The 24,870-nt window shown below is 38.2% G+C and overlaps 1 protein-coding gene and 1 long non-coding RNA gene across 2 annotated transcripts in view; one reads left to right on the plus strand and one right to left on the minus strand.

Annotated features, from left to right (window-relative positions):
* Positions 1-24,870, plus strand: part of LOC145969263 (uncharacterized) — a 191,755-nt gene that overhangs the window by 120,910 nt on the left and 45,975 nt on the right. The window contains exons 3-4 of the mRNA XM_083095231.1: positions 763-822; positions 20,694-20,735. Coding sequence (XP_082951357.1) covers positions 763-822; positions 20,694-20,735 — 102 coding nt within the window. The remainder of the gene's footprint in view (positions 1-762; positions 823-20,693; positions 20,736-24,870) is intronic.
* Positions 5,616-8,225, minus strand: LOC145968377 (uncharacterized). Its single transcript, XR_014437728.1, has 4 exons — positions 7,993-8,225; positions 7,741-7,827; positions 6,786-7,148; positions 5,616-6,311 (listed from the first exon to the last, which is right to left on the minus strand). It is a non-coding gene; the product is annotated as an uncharacterized LOC145968377 (long non-coding RNA).

The raw sequence follows: 24,870 nt of genomic DNA on the forward strand, positions 1-24,870 counted from the left end.
TACTCGCCTTGTGACCAGGTCAATCCGGTTCGCCGGTTACAGTTACAGTTTTCCCTTGGTTTTTTTTTCAAATCGTGAATAATGTAATGCGGTAGTAGATTGTAGGTAGTAGGTGATCGCATCGCATAATCGAGGCCTGCGCAGAATTATGCTCTCGCGTTGATCGGAGCAAGCGATGCTTGCCTTTCCATGATATGGTTTAGAACATGACCGTTTCCTGTTTAGCATTTTGCGTGTATACGCGCATACAAGAACAATAGCGCGCTTCCACGGGCAAGCGTACGCTTGAATAAGTAACAACAATCATAATCTCTGATTATATATTTGTACTGTAGACTGACATTATTCTCTCATTCTGGTATTAGATAAACATTCTATTATTCTGTTACTAGCGTAATTCTGGTATATCGTTAGAAAAAGTCAAAACAAATTTCATCAGGATAAATTAATTGACGGATAAAATTAGTTAGGTCCATAAATATTCTATCTCTTGTAATGTGATTAATATTTTTAATACAATGCAAAATGTAGTATATGATATTTATTGTTGTGTATGTAATATGCATATATATAAGTATGTATATGCATGTGCAATGATATATCATTGTTATGTTGGAAAAATTTCAATTTATCGTTAAAAGCATGAATCTATAATTTTACATTTCAATTTAACATTTTATTCTTCTCTCCCTCTTTTTCTCTCTCGTCTATGATAATTCCAACATTTTTGAGATTAATATGAATTTTTGTATCTTTTTCCAGCATCACCGAGTCACCGCGAAGCAATCCAAGCTGAATTTCGACATTTCCAGAGGGCATTCGGTGAGTTGATATTTATTTAACCTAATTAATTAGTCCATTAGTCTTAAACGCGCAGTTTTAAAATGTAGATTAATTTTTTTAATGATATAACATCATATGTACAGCGATAATCCTCATCGAAATTAAAATGGTTTTAAAATGGTTTTACTTCTATTAAATTTTATTGAATGTTATTTGCTTATTTAATCTCTTTAAAGTTTTTAATATTAAATATTCGAAAATTTAAGCTCAAAATAAGAGCATGAATCTGTTTTTTCTTTATTATTGTTATATTTAAAAAATTTTTAAAAATTAATCTTGATATTCCTGTTACAAAAAATTATTTCACTTTTCCAAGAGAAGTATCGTTCTGTTCGCCAAGTACCTCGTATAAAACTCTTGTCGTCCGATGCGTTCGAAAACCTCTCTCCGTGATTACCTCCCGCGGTGTCCTCCTTTCGTATAAGGAACGAGCTTAAAAATCGGAGTCGAGCTTAAAATCACGACCTATAAGCTCGGCCTGTCGTGACAAGGAGCGAGAAACGTAGGAATGGCTGAGATTAAGTATCGAGGATCGTCAAGCTACTCGACCGACTTCGTTCCCCAAAGATGAAAGCGCTCTTAATGGAGTACCATTGTCTGGTTTCGTCCAAGTTTCGTCCCGTGACGTCCCAGGTTCATCCGAGCGATGCTACTCGCTGTTTTATCGCGTTTGGGATTTCGGGTTCGACCACTGCTTACAAGGTAGTCCGCAAGACAAGGGGACTGCTCGAACCGGTGTAATTAATGGCTTCATCAGTTCGCCCGCCGACTAATTAATTCGCCGTCTCGGACGTGTCACTTTCCCGTGGAAACTTCCTCTCGACACTACTCTAATACATGGATTCGAATATTAATCAGCTAAGAGAAAAAAGAAAAAACTTGTGTACGTGTTGTCGAATACAATGATTAAAATATTCGTGTTGGTAAAGATTTTCTCACGTGCTACATGTTACGAACAAATTATCATTTTAATATGAAACTCGAATAGACTGTAAAACAATTTAAAATAACAAAGACGCGTACGTTTTACATTTTTTGAAAATATATATTGCAAATTATTTTTCTACATCTGAAATTATGCACGTATAAAATATTTTAGAGTTCTGATAGAAGTTTTTTTTTAAATTCAAATCGTTGTTTTTTTTTTTTGAAAAAATTTCGAATCCAGAATTTAAATTTTTTGTGCCTTGATATGAAATACTTAAATAGAAAGATATTTCTTTCACCTCGGTATATATATTGCAATCTGAATTTGAGAGATTTCCATAAATCATTCGTTTAACGTTTTCACGAGAAAAACATCCACATTATTTAATCGCATAATTATTAATTAGTTAGGTGTTTCGATATAAAACGCAAAATGTCGGGCATATGTCAGTACGAATTCACGCGAGAGGCGTGATAATTTGTGAAACTCATTAGCACGTTCTCAATCCAATTTAAAATTTCTCTCTCTCTCTCTCTCTCACAATCTCACCGAATTTCCTGCCGCTGAGCATATGCGTTATTATGCATTATGCATATGTTTCTAGTCGTGCTCCAATGCATCATTATATTCTAACGACCATGATTCAAAGATATACATCTCAGAGAAATAGAGAGCGAGAGAGAAGATATATCTAGGAGCTATGAAAGTTAGAAGCAAAATTAGATTTGAGGAAAACATTGCTTATTCCAATTTTAAGATATGGATATATTTTATACACAAATGATTAAATTTTAAAGATATAAATAGAAACCGAAATGGGACTTTTTGGAAATTAATTTTAAATTGATTTTATTCACAGAATCTTCTTTCTTTTTCTTTTTTTAATATTTAATATTGATAACTTAATACACGATACACACAATTATGAAAAATTAGTGTGCAACAAAATTACGAGATAAAAACAAGTCGAGATAAAATGCATTACTATCGATATACATATATTGTTGTATATACTATCGAGCTGATCTTTGTTAAAATTCAGACACTTTTGGTAGACCGTCGCTCATGCTTGATCCTTAAATTTATCATCGTTCGCTTCACCTTTTCGGAGACAGTATGTCGATATTTTTTTAGATACGTTCAAGGCAAAATCGCGGCGTGTCTTAAAGGAAAATCTACAGTCTTCCTGAAATGAGACGGGGTTCGAGAATGATTCGACAAAGTGGAAAAGGGGATCAACGAGAGGAAGGGGAGGAAGGGGAAGTTACTTGGGAAGGTTACGGTAATCCGCCGAGCTCATCGTGTAATTTCCCATAAGGCGACGGAGGCTTGTACTTCACCGAAAGTTTCGGCAAAGTATATTTTGCCACCCCCCAGTGTCTACGTCGATGCCCCTTCCCGCCTTTCTTCTCATCGTTTACACCCTCTCGAAACCTGTCTACGGCAGACTACAACAATTTTCGTTTTTTTCTTCAATCCTTTTTCTCTTTCATCTTTAATTTACTGTTTTATTATAAGCCTTTTGTATTATATTTTTTCTCACTTGATTTTAATTCATATTTTTTTTTTATTAATTTATTTCTCAACGTCCTTTCTCATTTTGTCTATCCCATCAGGATGAGTTTCGAGCGGTGCAGTTTCGCGCGTGTCGCGAGGCTTAATTAGGCTAATGGATATCCGTAATTGATGCAACGAGACTGTCCACTCGAGTGCTGAATTACGCCTGCCAGCAGCCCCGCCGCGCCGTGATATAATTCGTCCTCTCGGCGAGAAACCCGTCTGGTCTCGTGAATTTTTCGGGCACGCGCTCGGCAGTAGTCTTAGGATGCATCATCTAGAATTTATCTTGTCTTGCGAGTTGCAAAAAAATTGCATACAATATAATGAGAGAAAAACGAAAACAATTTCTATCGTGGATTAAACCCAGAAAGCAATGTCGACAATTAAAAATTATAAAGCATTAAAAAGAAGGTAAATAATAATCTTGAGATCCCTCTCTCTCGAATTCTTTGATCTCTTTAATCTTTCTCATAGTTATATAAAAGTGAAATAATTTAGAATATTAATTAATCTTCTTACAATTTTCCGTACGACGTAATATGCAAAATGAAATACTGAAATAACAATCCTAGCGAACTTTAGCGAGGAAACTCTATACCGGGAAATATTCCGCGGTCTCAAAAACTCGTATTAAGATTCGCGACAACGAGGAGAGATTAAGATTAACGAGTCTACCGTACGGCGAGTGGAATGGAGCGGAATGAAAAAATATCAACGTGGAAGCGATATTTTCATGTCGATTATCGCATTAATAACGCGCGAGAGATAACGTCGCGCGTTTTATTGTACGTTTCTCATCTCTTTTTTTCCCCGACAGCGGACACGAGCGCGTAAAAATTGCGACGCATTTCTCTCTGCTATACGGACTCGGCGCGAAACTGCCGGCGTTGCGAAAACGCGCGGTCTGAAATATTAAACCGCGCTAAAAGCCTAAAGTTAAACATCGCGCCCGATTAATTACGAAAACATGACCGCGGGCGTAGAAGCGCCGGGGCCGCGGCTGCTCCTCGGTATCTCTGCGTCGCGTATTTTTCGCGCGAGAGCTCGCCTTCCGTTTCCGTCGACGTATCGTGCCAGCGAAGGTCGGCGGTGGAAGAATGGCCGAGAGGATAGGACAGAACGGGACACGGGACGACGGTGTATTCGGTTTCGCGAAATGCAACGGAGATGCATTAAAGCGCGCGTTCCTTTGGCCAGGAATATAATGGAATTTCCCAGGAAGAGGAAGTGCGGAGAAGATTAGAGCTGACCGCTGGTCTAAGAGAACGTGCTCGTCCTTTATCCTGATTCGGGGTTCAATTAGAGGACCGCCTTTGATCGAATATCGATACGAGCGAAATATTAATGTCGATGGTTATTACTTGAAGAAATCGCAAACTTCCATAAACTTGATAAAATTTCAATATTGATTAAAATATTACAGACGTCGACTTTAGCTCTCGTTTCATTGAAAGAAATATTTTCTTTTGGATTTTCACACAGTGTTTGAATGCCGATTAAATGATTAATTTAACTTGAATAAACCGCGCTAAAAGACTTTAATCGAAAAATTAATAACTTTATCAAAAGTGTCAAAATTCGATGATTTGTGGCCGACAGGGACACTTCATTGCCGAATGTAAAGATACATTGGTAGGTAGGTACATTTCCGCGGTACTGGCAATGGGACGTGTTTTGTCGAGCGCGATAAAATGCTGGCGCGGTAGATACGCTCTCTAATGCCACTCGCGAGCAGGAGAAATATAATAGAATCTATGACGCGTAAAGCGCGGCCCCTCGTCTTATTGCGCGCGGCGACAGATAAGCGCACTACACCGTCACCGTTGCCGCCGTCTCTCCTATACAACGAATAGGCTAAGTCACTCTCTCGGCGGCATTCGCGAAATCGATAACGAGCCTCGCCCGCCTCGCCCTCGTCGTCATGTCGAGGAGACCGACGGGCGAGAAACCGCGTCGTCGAGGTTTCTCGAGACCTGGAATTAACCTTTTTGATATTATAAATTCGCCTCTCATAGAGAAAAGAATATGAAAGGAAAAGGAGCAAAAAAATAATATATTCTTTTCGAAAATCGTGGGTTCGTCCACGGTATATTGTTGAAAAGTAGGCTTTTTAAGGGAGAGAAAAAGCGATTATAAATATTTATTTAAATATATTTAATATAATAATTTTTTATAAATATCTTAATTAACATTTACATTTCTTTAAATAGCTATCTAAAGGTGTGTGTATATATATATATATATATATATATATATATATATATATATATATGTAAATCCACAACTTTGAGTCATAAGTACAACGCGGATATTATCTCGCATCTTGCGACAGGAGCTTCTCATTAAATGCAATGTAATAGACAAAACAGTCTCCTTAAGAACTCTTATCTTCGTCCGTAGTCCGCCATTACAAGACGCGAGCATTTGCGGAATTTATTTTTAATCGGATCGCCGCTGACGCGACGGAGGGAGAATAAAAAGATCTTCCTATTGGCCGCGCTTACCCTCTTTCCTACCCGTTATTTCTGCAACGTTCGAAAATTCCCTGGACTGTGCCGCGGTTACCTATCTAACCGATGGGGGCATGGGGGATAATACTCCCCCCTCCCTTCTCCTCCCGAAGTTTTCCAACATTGTTTATCGCGATGGCCGCGAGAGAATAATCGATTAAGGGGAACCCCCGATCTCGCTCTCTTTTTCCCCATCCCTCTCCCTCGGAAACTTTCGTCCTTCCGGCTAACGCCAAATTACTGGTTTCGCCCGGGCCGCATCTGAATGGAGGCTGACAGCACTTCGCAGCTAACGTGCACTCAACTACTTAATAATGTAACAGTCAGCCAACCACTATGCGCCCATTATGTTTCCATGCACGTTGCACAAGAACCCAGAGGTAACAGCCTGCCGGTGGTTGTAATATAGGATTCACATCCTGTATCGCGTTGCATCGCTGTGTTTGTGTATGGCACCGCATCGAGAGAAGCTAGAGAGGAAGGGAAAAGGGAAGGAACGGGGAGATAGAGAGAGAGGGGGGGAGGGGAAGGGAAACAGAGAAAGAGAGAGAAATTTATTATGTTCTAGGATAAATCCCTCCAAGAACAAAAAGCAAAGCACAACTGTTATGTACAATATACAAAAGTGAGTCGGCAGTTATAAGGTAATAATGGAGGATGCAATATGTATCTACATAACAAATAAACGTGCCGGAACAAGAGAATATAAATTAAAGTTATGATAGAAATTATAAAGATTAAATATATCTCTACAGAAAGACGCACAAAAGTTATATAAATTTAAAGAAATTTAATAATTGATCTTCCCTTCTCTTTCTCTCTTTATATATACACAGTCGCAATGCTTCGATTAAATATAGATCTACACAATACATACTGTATATATTGTGTATATTTAATCGAAACATTTTCGAGATAGTCTCGAAACATCTTCATTTTTTAACCTCTCTTTGTGAAAAACGCAAGAAGCGTAAATTCTCTCTGCAAAGCATCTTCTTTTTTCTTCCTTTATATGCTTCTTTCTTTCTACTTTTTCTTATCCGCGAATAAGTTAAGTACACAATGTTCCGTTCGCTTTTCCCAAGCTATTTTTAATCTGTTAAATAATGTGCCGCGATTATTTGCGCGAAGCATTGTACACAGCATACTCGAGAGCCCCGACGTTTACTCCTTCTTCTTAAAACATGCTTTATCAGGTCTTTCCGGCCTTTTTGCAACGTGTACGTGACGTCTCGCGTCTGTCGGCTCTCCTTTGATATCACGGTGTTCGAGATCTCTTTTTTTAATCCAGAAACGCGATATGTTACCTAACAGCGGTTTAAGTTTCGTTTAAAAACTTTGGGTAAACGTGACATTGTTGAGAAAACATGACAATAAACGAGTTCACAATGTGTAAATTTAATCGATACTTTTTAATCGATATAGCACCTCTTTCTATAATTTGCTTTTTTAAACTGTTGTCTATTTAATTCATTATTATTAGACACTATTACTCTTATATCAATTAAATTTTTCAGCGCGCTTTTTTTTAATTTTTAATTTTGATTCGATAAGGTTTGCAACATTTAGAACATGAAGTTAAGCTTCTCAATAATGCAAGGTAAAGTCGACATGCTTCTACCTTAGTTGTACCTTAATTATATACATTCGCGGTACGATAAAGGAGACCAAGGTTATACACACAACCGGGAACAGTTGTCGCGGTGGAAAAGTAGAATAAGACTCTAGATCGCGATCTGAACGTGCCAATTTATCCTGATTGCAGTTTCTCTGTATGCAGACTTTAACGTGCATTTATCGCATCTATTTTTCATCCTGTCGTCTTTCCGTTTGGATTGAGACATTACGATATGCACACGGTTGTTAACTGCGGACGATTTTAATATCGAATGAACTTACATAGGCTATCCATCATCGCCGTCTTTCTTGTTAACATCTAACTTTTTGCCAAACATGTAGAACTTTCGTTATATTGCATTCTAGGATCTTAATGAAATAATATTTGAAACTACAAACATTTTCAAGATATATTTTCAATTTACGCTTAATTTTTATAGATTGAAGCTTAGATAAATTTCGAAGAAAATTTAATTTGTAATTTAATCAAGAGAGAATTTGATATCCAAGATTACAAATAAGACAGACGATTACTTGTGCACGGAGAAAGTTGATTATATTTTAACCACGACAAAACTTTGTAGATAGGTGAAATCAATGAAGTTGTAGGGTATCGCTCGCGATACTTCAATTGTAACGAGGTTACATCGATCGGTTATGAAATAAACTTGAACGCCGGTCGTATCAGACGTCAAAACTCGCATTCGCGCGTCGAACGGAAGCGTCTGTTGCCGATCACTTTCGTCTAACCGGAAACCGATCTCGAAACTCGCATCGTATTTGGTCGCATACGGAAATTGGGCGCTTTATATCGTAGTGCAATAAAAATTCGACGATAAATGTTAGTCGAACGTTTTGAGACTCAAAATTGCACGACTTGAGATTTGTATGCTTGATGCAGGAGTGGATACGTATCCGACATAGTGAATGTTTTTTCGACGATAAACGTTATAGCTGAAATAATAAAATCCAGTCCGATAATATCGGCGTGAAACGGGCGTATCGACGAGGATATTGTTCTCCCGAGAAGAACGGCGAGCGATTTAACGCGCGTTCTTCTCGCGAGGGGATAAACGAGGATTCTCGATAACTCGCCGATTACCCGGACGGAACGTTTTACGAAGCGCATTACGCGACATAGTGGGCGACTAGAAGGAGGATAATCTCGATTATCGGTGGCGTTCGCTGGAAATTACGATCCTCGCAATCTGTCGTCGCGAATTTCGATCGGACGTGAAGGGACTTGTGAATATAATTCGATCCGCTTAATGTATGATTAAATTAGCTCATACGTGTAATTTGATTGAGTCTATCTATCTGATTAAGAATTAATTGTCGAGAAATGTTGTTTTCAAATTACATGTATGAGCCAATTTAATCATATATTAAGCAGATCGAATTATATTCGCTAATTCCCTCGCGGCTAAATTCGCGAATGATTATTCGGAATGAATATCTTAAAATCTGTCTGTCATCGGATGATGGAAGCTCTTGCGAAGATGAATATTAAATGCGAATGATTAAATAATTTTCTTAAAAATTAATTAGAGCAAATCTGAAAAATCTGAAATCTGAAATCTGAAATCTGAAATCATATTTCTTTGAACTCGTAAAAATATTATCAATTATTGTCAAATTTTGATTAAATCGAAAGGATTAAATTTGGAAGGATTAAATTTGCATTTATTTCCCTATTATTTAATCGAAAAATAAAATAATTTTATTGTAGTGGAGAAATATTCTTCAATGTATGTATAATTTTTTTTTACATTTTAAAGGGAATTGCTAATTGTGGAGCGGAAAGATTCTTTGCGTTCTTAGCTTTATATTCAGTGTTCATTCAGTTCGAAAATATAATTCATTTTAGAATTCTTTCCCCTCCTTTTAAACATAAAAGGGGTCGACCATAATCGGGTCGGCCGTGCTGCCGGTGAATTTCGCGCTTAAAATTACGCGAATCCGGATAATGAGTCGCTTTTTTCCCACGACGAACAGCGGCGGTAAAACGGTACGCTCGTTTAAGCGCGATACTCGAAATTTATCACTCGGCGATTCTTGCGCAGATAAATGGACAGTAAATCGCGGTATCGCGGCCCGCGCGCGACACGAGCGCGTTTCTCTTTCGCTGTCGCCCGATATCGCGAATTGGTTCAAACCGTACCGAAACTTTTTTCAGATACGTCTAAAAAAAAAACAAAAATTAGAGAGACACACACACACACGCTCGCCAGCTCGTGATGAGCGACCGGTGAGGGGTGGGTGACGGGGAAGGGGCGGGAAATGAAGCACGTGTGAACGCTGCGCGCGGCATAAAATTCGGGGCTCCCCCGTATGGCGTATGTAAATTGCGTGCAGCGCGCGCGACGCGCATGAATTTAACTGCCGCCGCATGTAAATTCACAGCGCCGGTGCATGTAAATTTTATTGCAATCAGCTATTGTAAACAGGATTACCGCGCGGATGCGACGCCGAGACCGGCGGGATCGAGCCGGCTAGTCGATGGAATCGTACGAATATTTAGGATTCGAGGACATCTGGCCGCCAATAGGCGGGGAATGCTTACTTTGCTGTTATCGAAACTAGGCATCGACATCTGGGAAGCGATGCCGAATATCGGCATTTTGTGCATAAAGTAAATATATCAAGGATCCCTTATATAGTTCAATTCTGAGGTATGTGCTTCGTGCAGTTTTATTATTATATGTATATTGATTTAATTGATTTTTATTATTCGCGATTTTGCATTTTCTTCATTCTTTTCCCGTTAAATGTTACAAGCTACATATATGTATCGACTAAAAATATATCGTAAACATATATGTATCGGCTAAAAATATTTTTAGAAGAATATAGGGCAATATATAAAATTATAATTTATACTAATAAAAATAAAAATTATAATTATAATTAATACTACTTAGAAAATGAGGGAAATTATCTCATCAAATTTAATTCTATTCCAAGGTCATGCAATCTAGAATGCAACTTGAATAAATCTCTCTACTGGGCGTTGTCTTCCTCGTCTCTCGCGTCAGTTGTGGTGAGCGAGCGGATTGTCGAAATAAGAGAGGGACTGCGTTTAATTTCGAGTAGTTGCGTTGCAAATTCAGTCGTCGGCGGTTCGCAGATTGCGCTTGCAAATATTTGTGTGGCGCGTACGTTGAGCATTTTATCGGCGTTGATATTAAATGGCGAATATTAATTAGAAGAGAGAGAGGGAGAGAGAGATATTGAAATCGTAAAGAAAAATGAAAGTGAAAAAGTACAGTTAGTTTGTATAGTACACTTTATTTTATAATTTTTAAAAAATTACTATTGCTTTTTAACTTTACAGAAAAATATAAAAAATTTCGAGTGTTATATGTTTAATTTATATATAGATTAAAAGAACATGTAATTTTCGTTTTTGTTTTTTTTTTATCATATACCATAATTTTTATCATATACCGCAGTTTTCTCGCGGTTTTTAACTATGCAGAATTGATTTCCAGCAAATAAAAATTTTTTATCATGCACATATGATATCTGAAATGATTTAAAGCTTAAATATTTACACAAATGTTTATTCTATTCTCTCCAGTGCAGTTGTAAACTGTGACATCGGTGATCGCGTTCGCTATCTATTATATATAATTATATACATGAAATTAATCTCAAAGTTCAAGCTCATGATCTTCGGTTCCCATCACGTGTTTTCGCAAAAATTTTTCGCTTTGGCTTCCACTCGTTACCGATGCCGTTGTACATGTATTCCGAGCTTTGGTATTCAAAGCGCGCAATACGCAAGCGAGGCATGTAATCGACTATCTATAAATCTTCTACAACTATCGGTAAATCCTCCGCGACGAATCTATCGCAGATTCTCTATCTATCTATCTTTACCTCTATTTCTTTTTCACGTTAAATACGGTTGTCGCGCCGAATTTCGATTTCATATTTACTGCACATTATACCCAATAGAGCAAATCGCTTTCACTGTTGGTGTATCTCTCATCTCGTATATACATATCCGATGGCGTAAAAGCCAACAGAATTCATAATCCGTTGGGACAGATGGGGAGAGAAGGAAGCGGATTTATTAAGTCCTACTAAATAATGCGTCGTGCCACGATACGTAGCATATTTCGCTATAGTTTCCATCATAATTATCAAACAGGCGCGTTGATTTAAAACGGTATTTCTCAAAAGAGAAAAAAAACATGCTGCGGAAGTAACAAATATATCAGAAATTTGTAATATAAATAACAACACAATGCAGGTCTTGAGGAGCGCTTAAAGGGGATTACAAAATTTGAATCCTTACATACTTCTGCACCATTTACCAAGATACGGTCGTTCTAATCTTGCTAATCCAATTAGGCGAAACCAATTTGCGATACATAAGCGAAGATGGGGATGGGGAACATGAGAACGGATCATGACGACCTTCGGTCTAGCACGATTGGCCAGATGTAGGATCGAATCTCGAGAGATCGTGCGTCGCACGGAATGGAGGAGAGACGAAAAGTCAATCGTTACATTTACACGTGGACCGATATGACGATTTCTAAAGGAAATTTCTTCGAATCTTTCGATGAATCTTTTGGCGATAAAGAGAATTTAGATCGATTTAAGATTCCAATTTCCGGATTTTTTCGCGGGATGATAACCTGCCTCCTTGGCAACCCCTGCGAATGCAATGTCGACGTAATCAGTAAAAGTTGCTGGCATATCGCATAGAAAAAGGGGTAAAAACCGTGTTTCTCAAATTTTTCTATAATATATCTGCTTTCTTTTCTTTCTACACTTCAATAAAATTTATGAACTCTATATTCACAAGCACGCAATTCATGATTAAATTAATTGATTAAATAAAATTTAAAAAACAAAATATATAAAAATGACGATTGATAATAACACGGGGTACACATTATTAAAATAATTGCAATAAAATTTAATTTGTGATGTTTATTCGAGAGATAAAATGGAAAGAATAATAAATAATGAATTATGGAATGTGTTTCCTTTATGAAATAATAAATAATGAATTATTTATTATTTCATAAAGAAAACATATTCAATAAAATTTATTTCAATAACGAAATTGTCCACGAAATCAATAATTTATTTTTAAATGATATTTTTAAATTTTCATCGCGTAGATCAATTTGAGAAACGCTGAGATAGAAGACGGTAGACGGATATCTCACTGATACCTCACCTAATGTTGGAAAAGGAAACAGTCGTTTCTCTCGCCACGCAAATCCAGTCATCATCCTCTCTCTTTCTCTTTCTTTAATCCTTCATCGTTTCCTATATTATCGCATTTCTATTCCTGACATGTTCTATTCTTCGTCTCGCGGTTATTTGAGAACGACTGAGGGATTTTCCCCGACCTACGCTTAATTTTTTGCTACTCCGCGCGATATCTCCGCGCAGAGATTGTAATTTTAATTCCGGCGGTTTTACCTCTCGCGCGCCACATCGCGTTCGGAGACGTTTATTTTATGCGTCTGTGTATGTTTGTGTGCGGATCTATGGCTCGTATATCACACGTATGGCTAGCTCTTCGTTGAACAGCTCTTTCTTTTTTTTTTTTTCGCGATTTTCTCACAGGTCGTTGCGATCCTTATCCTTTGGGACGTGTTCTTAGACGCTTTCTGGTAAGCGTTTTCGCCTGCGTGGCAGTCGCAATTTTAATTCCTACGAGTCTCTTTCTCTTCGAATTTCTCCTTTTTATACAGCCAATTGTCCGCACAATTGCGTCGCGGTATTGATCGCTCGGGTTAAATTCCAGCAGTATTTATCTAGTTTTGTTTTTTCGCGATCCTTTCCAAACTCCCCTTTACGGATTCTCCATTTCCTTACCGTATTTCTTATCGTATCGGCACTCCATCTGGCTTTAGAGGCTACTTAGATTGCGGAAGATCGAGATTTAAGACAGCCAGATGGACACTACTGGTTCCCTGGATCGCGCAGTCGGCTAGATCCGAATTACCAATCTCCGTTCTCATCGTTTCTTTTTTGCCATCCTCTCGTCTCTTCGTATTTTCGCCCAGCCTTCCTACGCTTCCTATCTCTCTCTTTCTGTCTCTCTGTCGCGAAGTCTCTCATTTCGTCCCCCTCTTTATCCCTCCTCACCTCATCCACCGACTTTTTGCCGTGTATCCCATCCGCTGGAATTCTAATTTTAATTCCGCGGCTTTTGGCTTCGCCTCGCCGTCTATCCGTATAATCGTCCGCAAAATTAGATAGCGAACTAATCTTGTTTCAGCGTATTCTACAAAACGCATTTAGCACTATTATACTGAAGCAATTAAAAGGTTCTTAACTCTTGCGGAAATGTATTTTATTTTAAGATCTAAAAATTAGAATTATAATTATGTCGGTCAACATGTCGGGAAAAGACTAAAATATATTACTATATTATTGCAAGATACTATTATTGCATGATCCTTTGAAATATAATTATTAGTGGAATAATGGGTACTTAAATATCACTGCACAAGTTAATTTTTTAATTTGTGCCTTGATTAATGTAATGTGTAATTTATTAAAAAATTCTGTGTTTTGACAAAAGCTAGATATTATATATATATATATATATAGTCTTGAATAATTTTCTAAAAATAACACAACCTTAACTTCGTAAGATGATAAATTCAAATGATGTAGAAACTCACGTCTGTGAGATAATATTTGTTTTAATAAGACTTTCAAAGTCCCTACATCTCATACTATATCCGAGACGACTTATGTGTTCGTCTATTCACACGTTCATACGCGTAATCTTGCTTTTATTCTGACAATGGGATATGTTCGCGACATACTTTCGAATCAGGTCGGATATTATGTGCACGATGCTTTATCCTATAACGAGCTATCCGGCTTTTAAGGTCTACTTAAATCGAGTAAGATCCAGATTTTAGCGAAGGGGGTACAGGAGCGGGTCGGCCACCACTAGTACCCGGGGTTTGAGTAGATGGTCGACTCCAAATTACCAGCCTCGGCTTCTTCCTCTTCTTTTTTCCTCCCTTCTTTCATTCGTCGTCGTCGTACCTTCGTGCCACTTCATCCCCTTTCCCTTCCACCACTTCTCTCGCCCATCTCTCCGTAGATATTCTTCTTTTCTTTTTACCCGACCCTCGTCTTCATTGTTGTCTTTCTTCTCCACCCTCGCCGGCTATACTCCTTTCAACCGTCCCCAGTTGGTAGCTTCCTCATTTTCATTTACTTTTTCTTTATTTACTTTTTATATCTGCATTCTACTTCGTGTCCCTCTGACTGGTGTCGACCGCCACCAATGGCCACTGTGTATCCGGAGTATCTCGCGCTCGTAACCACACGACCACTCCAGGATTTTCGCGTGGTTGAGATGAAGAGTTACGAGATCGTCGCATTTTTCTTCGTCGCGATGACTGGCCCTTTCCCTCGACGTCCAAGACTTTTCCTATTTATTAGATAGAGAAATAGAGGCATCTCCGGTTTATCTTAAGATTAAATCTAATAACGATTAGATGTGATGTGTAATATGACTTCTTAAAACTCGATACACTTACGAATATTTAAATTTGAATTAAAGTTGGATCGAAAATAAACTAAAGATAAATTTAAGTTTTTAAGATTGACAGCGGGATATAAATGAAATACATAAAAAATTGATTGAAAATTTAAGTAACTGTTTTAACCTATTAACTAATTAATAATATAATAATTGACATAATCTAACATAAATTGCATGCAAATTATAAAGGAAAATATTACGTGAGAAATCATAAATTCACAGATTAACGTTATATTCTGTGTTTGACACGACAACAAAAAAATTCCTCAGACAAAATCTTATGGGGTTTCAGCAACTGCTCTGGGATTATCTTTCGACTCGCATTCGACACCCCGAATTACTTGTCACGACGGTTTTTGTACACGTGTCTTTTTTCCCCTTTTTGCCGATCTCCTTCGTTGATTGTTATTTGTGTTTTTTCGGGATTTCCTTCAACGCCCGTCACGGAGGCCTTTTTTGCTTCCATCCTTCCTTACCAGCCTCCGTTCGCTTTTTCTTTTGTCCAATTGCTATGTACATTTTTAGCGTCCAATCTCGTCCGGCTTTGATGCTCCCTAAAGCTCTTTTCTCCTTATCTCTTCGTTCTTTTATCTAGCCTCCATCGAGAGCGAGAGTCTCATTTAAAAAAGTGCATTATTATCTCAGATTGTGTGTGTATATCTATATGTATATATAAATTACGTTTCGCGCGTCGTCGACCTGTACAAACCGTAGAATGCGGAATTAAATATTTCTGCGACCAATTCAACCGTCCTTTTCCCTCCTTCCTCGTCAATTCTTCATTCTCTCTTAACCATGGTCTCCGTCCTCGTTCTCTCTCGCTAATTTACTATTCCATTCTGCTTCCCTTTCGAGCCCCCGTCGCTTTTGCTCACTATAAATTACTCTTTCGTTACCCTGGGCGCACTAATCGATCTCGCTCGCGCCTTTATCTTTCCACTGAAACTTTCGACCGCACCTCCATTTCGTTCCCTTGTCCCTGCATCTCCTTCCAACCCCACTCTGTCGACGGCGCGTCCATATTCCGCCTCTCCTAGATGGTCTGCGGTCCATCGAGTCTAAGATCCAGATCTCGGTGGAAATACTTTCGTCTAGAACCAACCCTCCGGACTATCCCCGGCTCTTCACGACCTTTCGTTCTCTCGACCATCCCCTGCTTCTACGCTCTTCAGGCACTCGCTGCACTCTCGTCTTTCCCCTCTTTCCTCTCACCGTCTCTCGTCGTCATTTCTTTTTCTTTCTCTCCCGGTATTTTTCCATCCTGCTCACCCTCGTCTCCGCCTTCTCGTAAGGAAGGTCGTAATTGGCCCTTCGGCCACGAGCGACCGCGGCGGAAAGCAGCCGGCAGAGCGAGCTCTCCGGATAGAGTGGGAAAGGATTGGGGGTTGTGCGGGATAGGGTAATAGCGGCGGCGGTAGCGGTGGCGAGAGAGATCCTCGGGAGTGTCTACCCTATATCACGGGGACTGCTAGGAAGTACAAGGGACACGGGGCTCTTCCTTCTATCCTCTTGGGAGTGAGCCGGCCATCCCGTTGCTCTGAACTTTACCGGGGTGAGATATGCAGAAATTAAATATTCATTCGGGTTACCGGCCCCTCGGTCCCTGTTTCTCCCTTCTCTCTTTCTTTTTCTCATTTTCCATTTTCTCACTCTCACGTATGTATCGTCTCCTCTGACTCTTTTTCTTTTAACCCTTCCCAGAAGTAATGCTCTGGCTCGAAGCCAGTTTCGTCGAGCTCCTCGTGTTCGACATTCTCTCGTCTCGGCATCACATGCATCGTAGAAAGATATAGAGCAATGATATGCACAAGGATATAGGTGTCATAAAAAAAATCGCCTATATTTTTTAAAAGTGCGAGGAATAAAAATGATAGAGACGATACAAACGATTGAACGGTAAAATATTTTGTTTCAGTGTATTTTTCGCACTGGCAATTACATAAGTAAATTTAATTTTGAACTTCCAACTTGAAATTTAGAGCACGTTGTATCCTCGTTATTTATGAAAATATTTAACACGTTGAAATCTATGCAGAAATTAATATAAAAGAGCTGCGCGCTCAAGACAAAATCAACCAACCAACACGGAATAATATCTGCGCTCCACTTTTGCGACATCCTGTATGCAAGCATCCTCCCGCGTATCGGTGACCCTGTCCGTTGTCCCGCTTTCTTTTCTCAGACGACAGAATCGAGACCGCGGCAGGCATATTGCGCTAGATATGTACCTGTTGAACCAGCCACCGACTTCGATGAAATAATGACGAGTGGCTTATGCGCCGTCTGTAGCCATCGCCGGCGGCAGCGAGGACGATAACGGGGCGGAAGACGGTGATAGGAGGAGAGGAAGGGGGGAGGGGGAGCAGAATGCAGACGTGCTGCGTTGCGCAATGTGCCTCGGCCTGCTCCTTCCCTCCCTCCTGTAACCCGACAAAGTATTCTCCGTCAACGTAGAATTGCGTCGTTCTCTCTACACTCTTCATCCCGAACACATCCTACGGGATGAACGCGGCTACGATTTCGAGGAGACGAAACGCGTCGTTCGGGATAAAAGGATTTGTTTTACTACGCCACGGTGGAGCGGGGAGCAAAGACAGGAGCGAGATTTGAATAGCGTCGTGTCGTCGTACAACGATGAAACGCTAAATTGTCGGAATCGTACAACCGATAATTTGCACCACCACTGACATCGTTGTGGTGTTTTACGACTAGAATTGCTTTCTCGACCGCCATTGTAACTTCAGCCTGCTTTCTAGAATTCTAAGAGTCTAAATACGTTTGTGAATAGTAAAGTTTTCACTGAAGAGACCGAGGCGAGCGAAAAGAAAGAGAAGTTAACATTACAATGAAAAATTAAAATTTAAAAACTAAAATATCGATATGAAAAAAATATTGGATTATGAAAAAAATATTGTTGTTTTATAAAAATTCAAAAACAATTGGTTTTTTAATCCAAGAGTGATTAAATAAAATATTTTTATAATATAATATTATATCTAAATTTTTTTCGAAGAAAAAGGAACGGCAATTTTTGGAAATCTTCAATAATTTGTATATACGAAGAGTGTTATACGTTTTGTGTATTAATTCATCATTAACTTAATCTGCTATTTATACGCGAGACATTTCTTCCAGGATAAGTAAGAAAATTGTGATCACAGATTGTAGAAATTATAGATTCATTTTTCTCTGTCCGAAGAATGGAAATGTCTAGTCCATTTATTCCACGTGACAAGATTTCTAATGACGCGAGTCTAATCCAGGCGCGAGTATTTTCTCCGATAAGAATTGATAACTACCTTTCTCTTCTCTCCCTCTTTTAATTATCATAATTAACATTCTACTGTGATGGAATTTTAACAAAAGCTTCTGGCTAATTATTATGCCTTGTGATTATATTAAATATCGAAATTGAAATATTATTGAAGATTTTTAAATGATTAAAAAAATAAAAATTTTAATATGTAAATTACGTCATATTTAAAAAATTAAACATCATAGTTTTATTAAAACATGACAATTTTGGTAATAAATGATAACTTACAAATTTATTTTCAAAAGTTTTAAAATAAATCTGCGTCTTTAATTATTTCTGTTTTAATCAGAATTATTTCTGTTTTTCAAATCTATATAAATTTTTAGGACTGTAATAAATACACACATGTAGATTTTTGCGAAGAAAAAAGAAATTCTTCAATGATAGAGCTTATATTATTTCTTCACATAATTTATTTAAAATCTTTGTTATATCATATCTTTAGCCGGCAATAATTCGCCTTTACAAAAACGAATGTACTTCGATGGTACGATGATTCGATGTTACATTTTAGCACTACGAATGCTTCATAGATAGAAAAATGCATGAGAAAATAAAATTCTTTTCAAATGTTCCGGCTTCCCACCGGTGGCGGTAATATCTCGATTCCTACGGTGATCTCACGTACCTGTTTCACGACATCGTTTCAATGCCGATTCGAGAATGTAACGATACGTAGGAATGCGCGCTATTTCCACGTTTGTGATTCATCGTCATCGATTTGTCATCTCAATCGTTTTATTGCGATTACTATGAAATAAGTTATATAAAAATAAAAATATATGTAAAATATTGCAATTTATAAGTTTACGCTGGATAATTATTTGTATTAACTCATCAAAAATGTTTCTACATGACTTAATATAACGTTTTGTTATTATTCTTTGTATTATAAACTCATTCCTTTTCTTTAGATAATTACCAATTAATTTTATAATAAAACTATTGATAATAAAGTAAATCAGCAGTTATACACGATTAAATTTTAGCTCCCAAGAAATTTAAAGTTTTGAAGAAAAATGAACTTTTAATTCTTCAAGCAATTTATAGATAATCGATCGCAAAATGTATAATGCGCCCATCTTACAACGAGAAGCTTTACAATACTGCAGAAAGACACATTAATCTTTTAAAATACACGAAATTGCCTAAAATCATCGACGTTTTGCATAAATTTTGCCCGATAACGAAAGGGTTAATAATTCGACAAGCTGACTTCGTGCTTCAACCTAGGGTCGTAAACAAACCGACCGGTGATCATGTCGCGCGTTTCACGGCGCGGTTTGAATTTCGACTTGAATGCGAGCCAATAGGGGATACATAACTTCGCGCCGACCATTAGTTTCGCCTTTATGAGGCAAATGAACTATGCCCGCGCTTATAAGATCGTTGGAGTTTACATTTTTAACGACGGAACACGTTCGCCTCCGACAGTTCGCGTCGAGAATTTGCTTCGCGGCGAGCGAACAAGCGAGCGAGCGAGCGAAACCGCAACGATCGATTTCTCCGCATTTAGAAGAGCGCTTCGTTTCGCGAGATAGATAGATTTAACCCTAGAGCAAGATTCTGGCTTGTAACCATGGCGCACTGAGAACGGATCGATCCAGCCATTGCAAATATATACTTTTTAATATTGAAGAAAAATATGTACTTATATTATAAGTTTCTTGAGACAAGAAACTTACTTGTAAAAATTTATTTATACAAATTTTTTTACAATATAATTTATATTACAAATATAATTAAAATAATATATATAAGTATTCATACAAATTTTGAGTACGAGAATTATTGTTTAAATAATGTTTGATAGAGAAGATTCAAGTATGTACACAAGTTAGACGGTTTAGTTTGAGACAGTGTTAGTAATATAGATAATTTCAGAGTTGGTAATAAAGGGAAATTCTCTCTCTCTCTCTCTCTCTCCTCTCTCTCTCTTCTCTCTGTTGTGTTACAATCGCTTTTGCACTCCTCTATAATATCGATATATCGGTATCCCAATGAGACCCTGGCATTGTCGACTGCGACGACGCGGTTAAAGGTATTTCCCGTCGACAAGGGATGGACTTTAACTAGTTAAAGCCACTTTCAGTAAGAGTCGCATTGCCGTAACCTCTTTACGGAATTACGGCCCTTATGGAAAATTTCGAAGGAATTGACCGGCGACGAAGAGAAACTCGTTTAATTAATTTGCCGCAAGAGCGATACTGTCACCGACGCAATTATAAAATTATGTAACTCGCAGAAAATGATTAGTGCGCATCTTACCGCTCAACTAATATTATTTCATTATATTTGATATATATATGTATATGTATATCGCACGCGCATAACAATTATTCAATCATTAATCATTACAATTGGATTTGATTTCAGAGCTATCAACAGAGACGACACAAACAGCAGGAAACTCGTCAGGTAAATTTTCAAACCATTTTCAATTTCTTTCCTCTATTATTTTCTCACAATCAATATCGAAAGATTTTCATTAGAAAATAAGAGTTAAAATATTTTTAACTTTCTAAAGGCAAAGTAAAGGAACAAATAGATCCGATAACATCTCTCTTACATATGTCCATTCATAAAAGCACAAATACGCATATATGTTTCATACCAGTCGGAAAATCGATGTCTGATTAAATTGACATAACATTGTTTGCCATTCCTCTGCCGTACCGTCGTACCGATTGTATGTGTACAGCAAACGTCGGCCGAGACGGTCGCCAAAGTTCAAAGTAATTTCGGGACATGCGGCAAAACGTTTAGCACAGATTCCTTAGCATCCATTGACGATCCCGGAAACACGTCCGCGGCATTGTTTGAGTTTCGATTTGAATGCGGTCCAATATGTACCGCGTGGTACATAGTCGTCTATATTAGCTTCTCATTTGCCTGCTACACGCGATGTTACTGGCGATGCTACGCGAGAAAGAGAGAGAGAGAGAGAGAGAACGGCCAATTAAATTAACTAATAATACGTATCGTAATCACCTTACATCGCGTGGCATTCAATCAATTACCAATTACATAACAGAGTACTGATAAATTAACAAGGGTCATTAAGTGTCGAGAATTATCATATAAAAATGTAATTAATTTTAATGACCGTTAGCAAAATAATTATGATTATTTTTCGACACAAATTACAATGTAATTGAATCTATGATGCGAAATAAGATCGAGAGATATCTAAAATCTCGAGTACGATCGAAGATATCAACTTTTCTTTAAATTTCAAGATTGCCATCTTCTCAAAAGTAGACTCATTGAAATCTTTATTTTGCTCTACACTCATCAGACTACATGCTGTAATATAAAAGCAGCGTTCTCATTTTAAATCCGATTGTGTAAGAACATTCAGATAAGATGAATCAGATTACGTCCCGAATATAAAACCTGAGTTATCGTTTCCGATTTTATTGCGTAAAATTTTCAGATAAGAAGAGCAGTAGGTCACATCGCGGGGTTAATAGCGATTCGTAAATAACATACTACCGAAGCTTTCAGGGTACGCATTTTTCGCCGGCACCGTCGTCGTCTCGTTTCGGCTTGAACTCGAGCCAATACGCGAGCGGCTGTTTTGCCCTCGAGAGCGTGGCGAATCGCGTCGTAAGGACGATCGTTACGGCGATTCACGATAAAATCCTTATTCCACTGCTCGCCGCTGCCGTTGCCGTCGAGAATGAGAGAAGCAAAACCGCATCCTTAAATATTATTCGCCCCCGAGCGTTCTATTATTCCACGCGAGACGGGAGTGGCCAGGAATTCGATCTCGCTACACCGGAGGATTTCCGCCGGATACAACTCGGCTCTCTCTCCGTTTTTTTTCGTCCCCGATTCTCCTTTCTTTCTTTTTTTTTCTTTTCGAGACATCCCCATCGATGCGGATCGAATCGGCAGAATTATGTTGTTGCGCCGACGAAACGAGATATTTCGTTTCTCGCCTTCGACGGGTGTTCTAGTGTTTTATGTAAAGACCGAACAATTTTATTCCACGTCCTCGAGTATACTCTTCTCTCCTCCCCACCTGCCCTTTTCTTTTTCTCCCGTGCTCCCTTCTTTAGGGACCTTTCCTTCCTTCGATGCCATAAATTTCACCCGCGTTACCTACCTACCTCTCTACCCCCCCCCCTTGTGTTACGCGCCCATATATTCCGATATCCTAGAACTCAACCTTGTTCCCGCAACCCATTTCGAAGCACTCCCGCGGTTACTTTGGCTCGCCCATCTTATACGTATATATCCCGAATTCCGATATCGCGACCACAGTGTTGTATGGGTACATTCGGCAACTATATCTTCGTGCGTCAAGCAGAATGGATGAGGCTTTCAATTTCATCATCGTTTCGGCATTTACAACGGCGCGTTTACTTTGTTTATTTAATCGTATTAATACCAAGAGGCTCGATTTGCAACATGAACTAAAAGTGTGCACACAAGCTAATTGTTATTTAATTATAAAAATGATGATAAAGAAATAAATAAACACTACGATAGATAGATATATTTAATAAATTTTGATAAATCGAAATAATCGGCGACTCTAAGAGATAAATATTATCAATATATTTCATTAATAATTACATTTTGATTTTATTATAACATAATAAACATTGATTATTGGTTCTTTTTTTTCGTAAATTTATTTTTCGTCAAGGAAAAGATATGATGTATGAAATAGATCACACTAACGACGATCTATTATAACGCCACAGCCCGATATTATAAAAACTCGTCATCCATCTACCGAAACTTTTTAATACGCTTTTTTTTTCTAAAAGCTCACGTTTCCCTTGCTTGGTTTTTGCGTGCATTTGGTGGAACGTCAACAACGACGTGTCGTCCTTCGCTTTTAATTTACTCGACGAGGTCGATTCCCTCATACATCTCTCCTAGAAGCGATTTTCATTCTATTTGCTTGGCCGCCGTTTAACGGCCTCACGCTATTAAACCACCGCAATACGGTGGATACGCCAAGAAACTGTATTTTTCTCGTCTTTGATTTTTCCGAGAGGGACTCTATTCTATTTGTACAGTTGCCTTCGTATTCCGTACGAATCTCTTTTCCACCTCACCGGACATTCCGATATCCCAGTGCTTAACCTTGTTCCTCAAACCCATTTCGAAGCTTTCTCTCCTAGTTTTACGCCCTTTCTCTCTTTTACTTCCTTTCTTTATTTAACACAAAATTCCGCGGTCAAGTTCCATGTCAGTTTGATCAGATCAAATTTTAGAATCTTCGTCATCTGTGACATTTGAAATTTAAATAGTCACAACTTGAGCATCGTCTCTTTAATTTTTATTTTTGAGGACGTATAATTTTATATCTTCTTTTTTGATAATACAAATTATATTATTTTCTTTATATTTAATTAAAGAATGACGTTGAAGGGTTGATTATTGATTAATTGATAGCATACATTTTCATTGAGATTTAATCTTCTGTTTCATATTTTTTAACATATACTTGTGTAAATTTTCTGTAGACCTTGAAGGGCGTGATCATTTAGTTACGATAAATTGCTTTCTTCCTAATTTGGTGCGATATTCGAGCTGGTGATTCTTAGCTTTTTCACCAATGCATTTGCCTTTTTTAGCGAGGAGAATCCACTCGACCCGACGATTTCCGTAATCCGTAATCCATTCGATCCTCGCTCGTCGGCGTGAAATTTTAATACCAAATCGATCCTCGCTGTCGCGATTTTATCGCCAGCTATGCGCGCGATATCGATTTCGACCGTTGCGACAATTACGATTGACGTTTCGATACACGATCGAGGAGCGACCTGATCGGATTTTCGCTCTAACGCTGTTGCTTTCAACAACGACTTTACCTATCACAATTTATCTATACATATATAACCCACTCATCTCGCAACTTTGGCTTTGAGTTTCACCATCGCAATGAAAAGATACACCTTACTTCTTGCCAGTAGCACAACCAACGAACCCGCAATTCTCAGGGGAGACCTAGTGCCGAAAGGAAGAATAAAGAAAAAAGGAAAGCAAAAAAAAAGAGAAAAAAAGAAAGATCAAGGGAAGGAGAAAAATAGATCTGTTTATTATTCTGGAACAAGCCCCATCAGAACAAGAATAATTCAAGAGTGGAGAATGTAAAGGATACAAAGCAGTGAACGGTAAACAACGAAATGATAAAAATCGAAAGAGAAATAAAAAAAAGGTAGAAGATAAATATGATATGTCGGTGCAAAAATATTTATTTTATATAAGAATCGTATAAGAGAGACTCTCTCCCTCACTCGAAGAATACCAAGCAGAAGTGTACTTAAAACAATGATGAAGCAAAGTCACGCGCACATTCGGGAATGCTTAGCAATAACTTGAATAATTTAAGGAGAAAGGGAGAGAGAGGAGATGACAAATCGAAAAGGGGTGAAAAGCGAAAGGTGAAATTGTAGTTGTCCGAAACACTAAAGGGTCCTTTAGCTTCATCTGCAGCGAAGAGTGCACTAAACGTGAGTTCTCTTATGTCACTGTCTCTTGCATTCGCACTCAAATATTCGGGCAGCGTCATAAATTTTATCCCTATCAT

This window comes from Camponotus vicinus, unplaced genomic scaffold (genome assembly GCF_025532165.1).
Source record: "Camponotus vicinus isolate PSW18456_S1 unplaced genomic scaffold, iyCamVici1.0 SCAF_3, whole genome shotgun sequence".
Lineage (NCBI taxonomy): Eukaryota > Metazoa > Arthropoda > Insecta > Hymenoptera > Formicidae > Camponotus > Camponotus vicinus.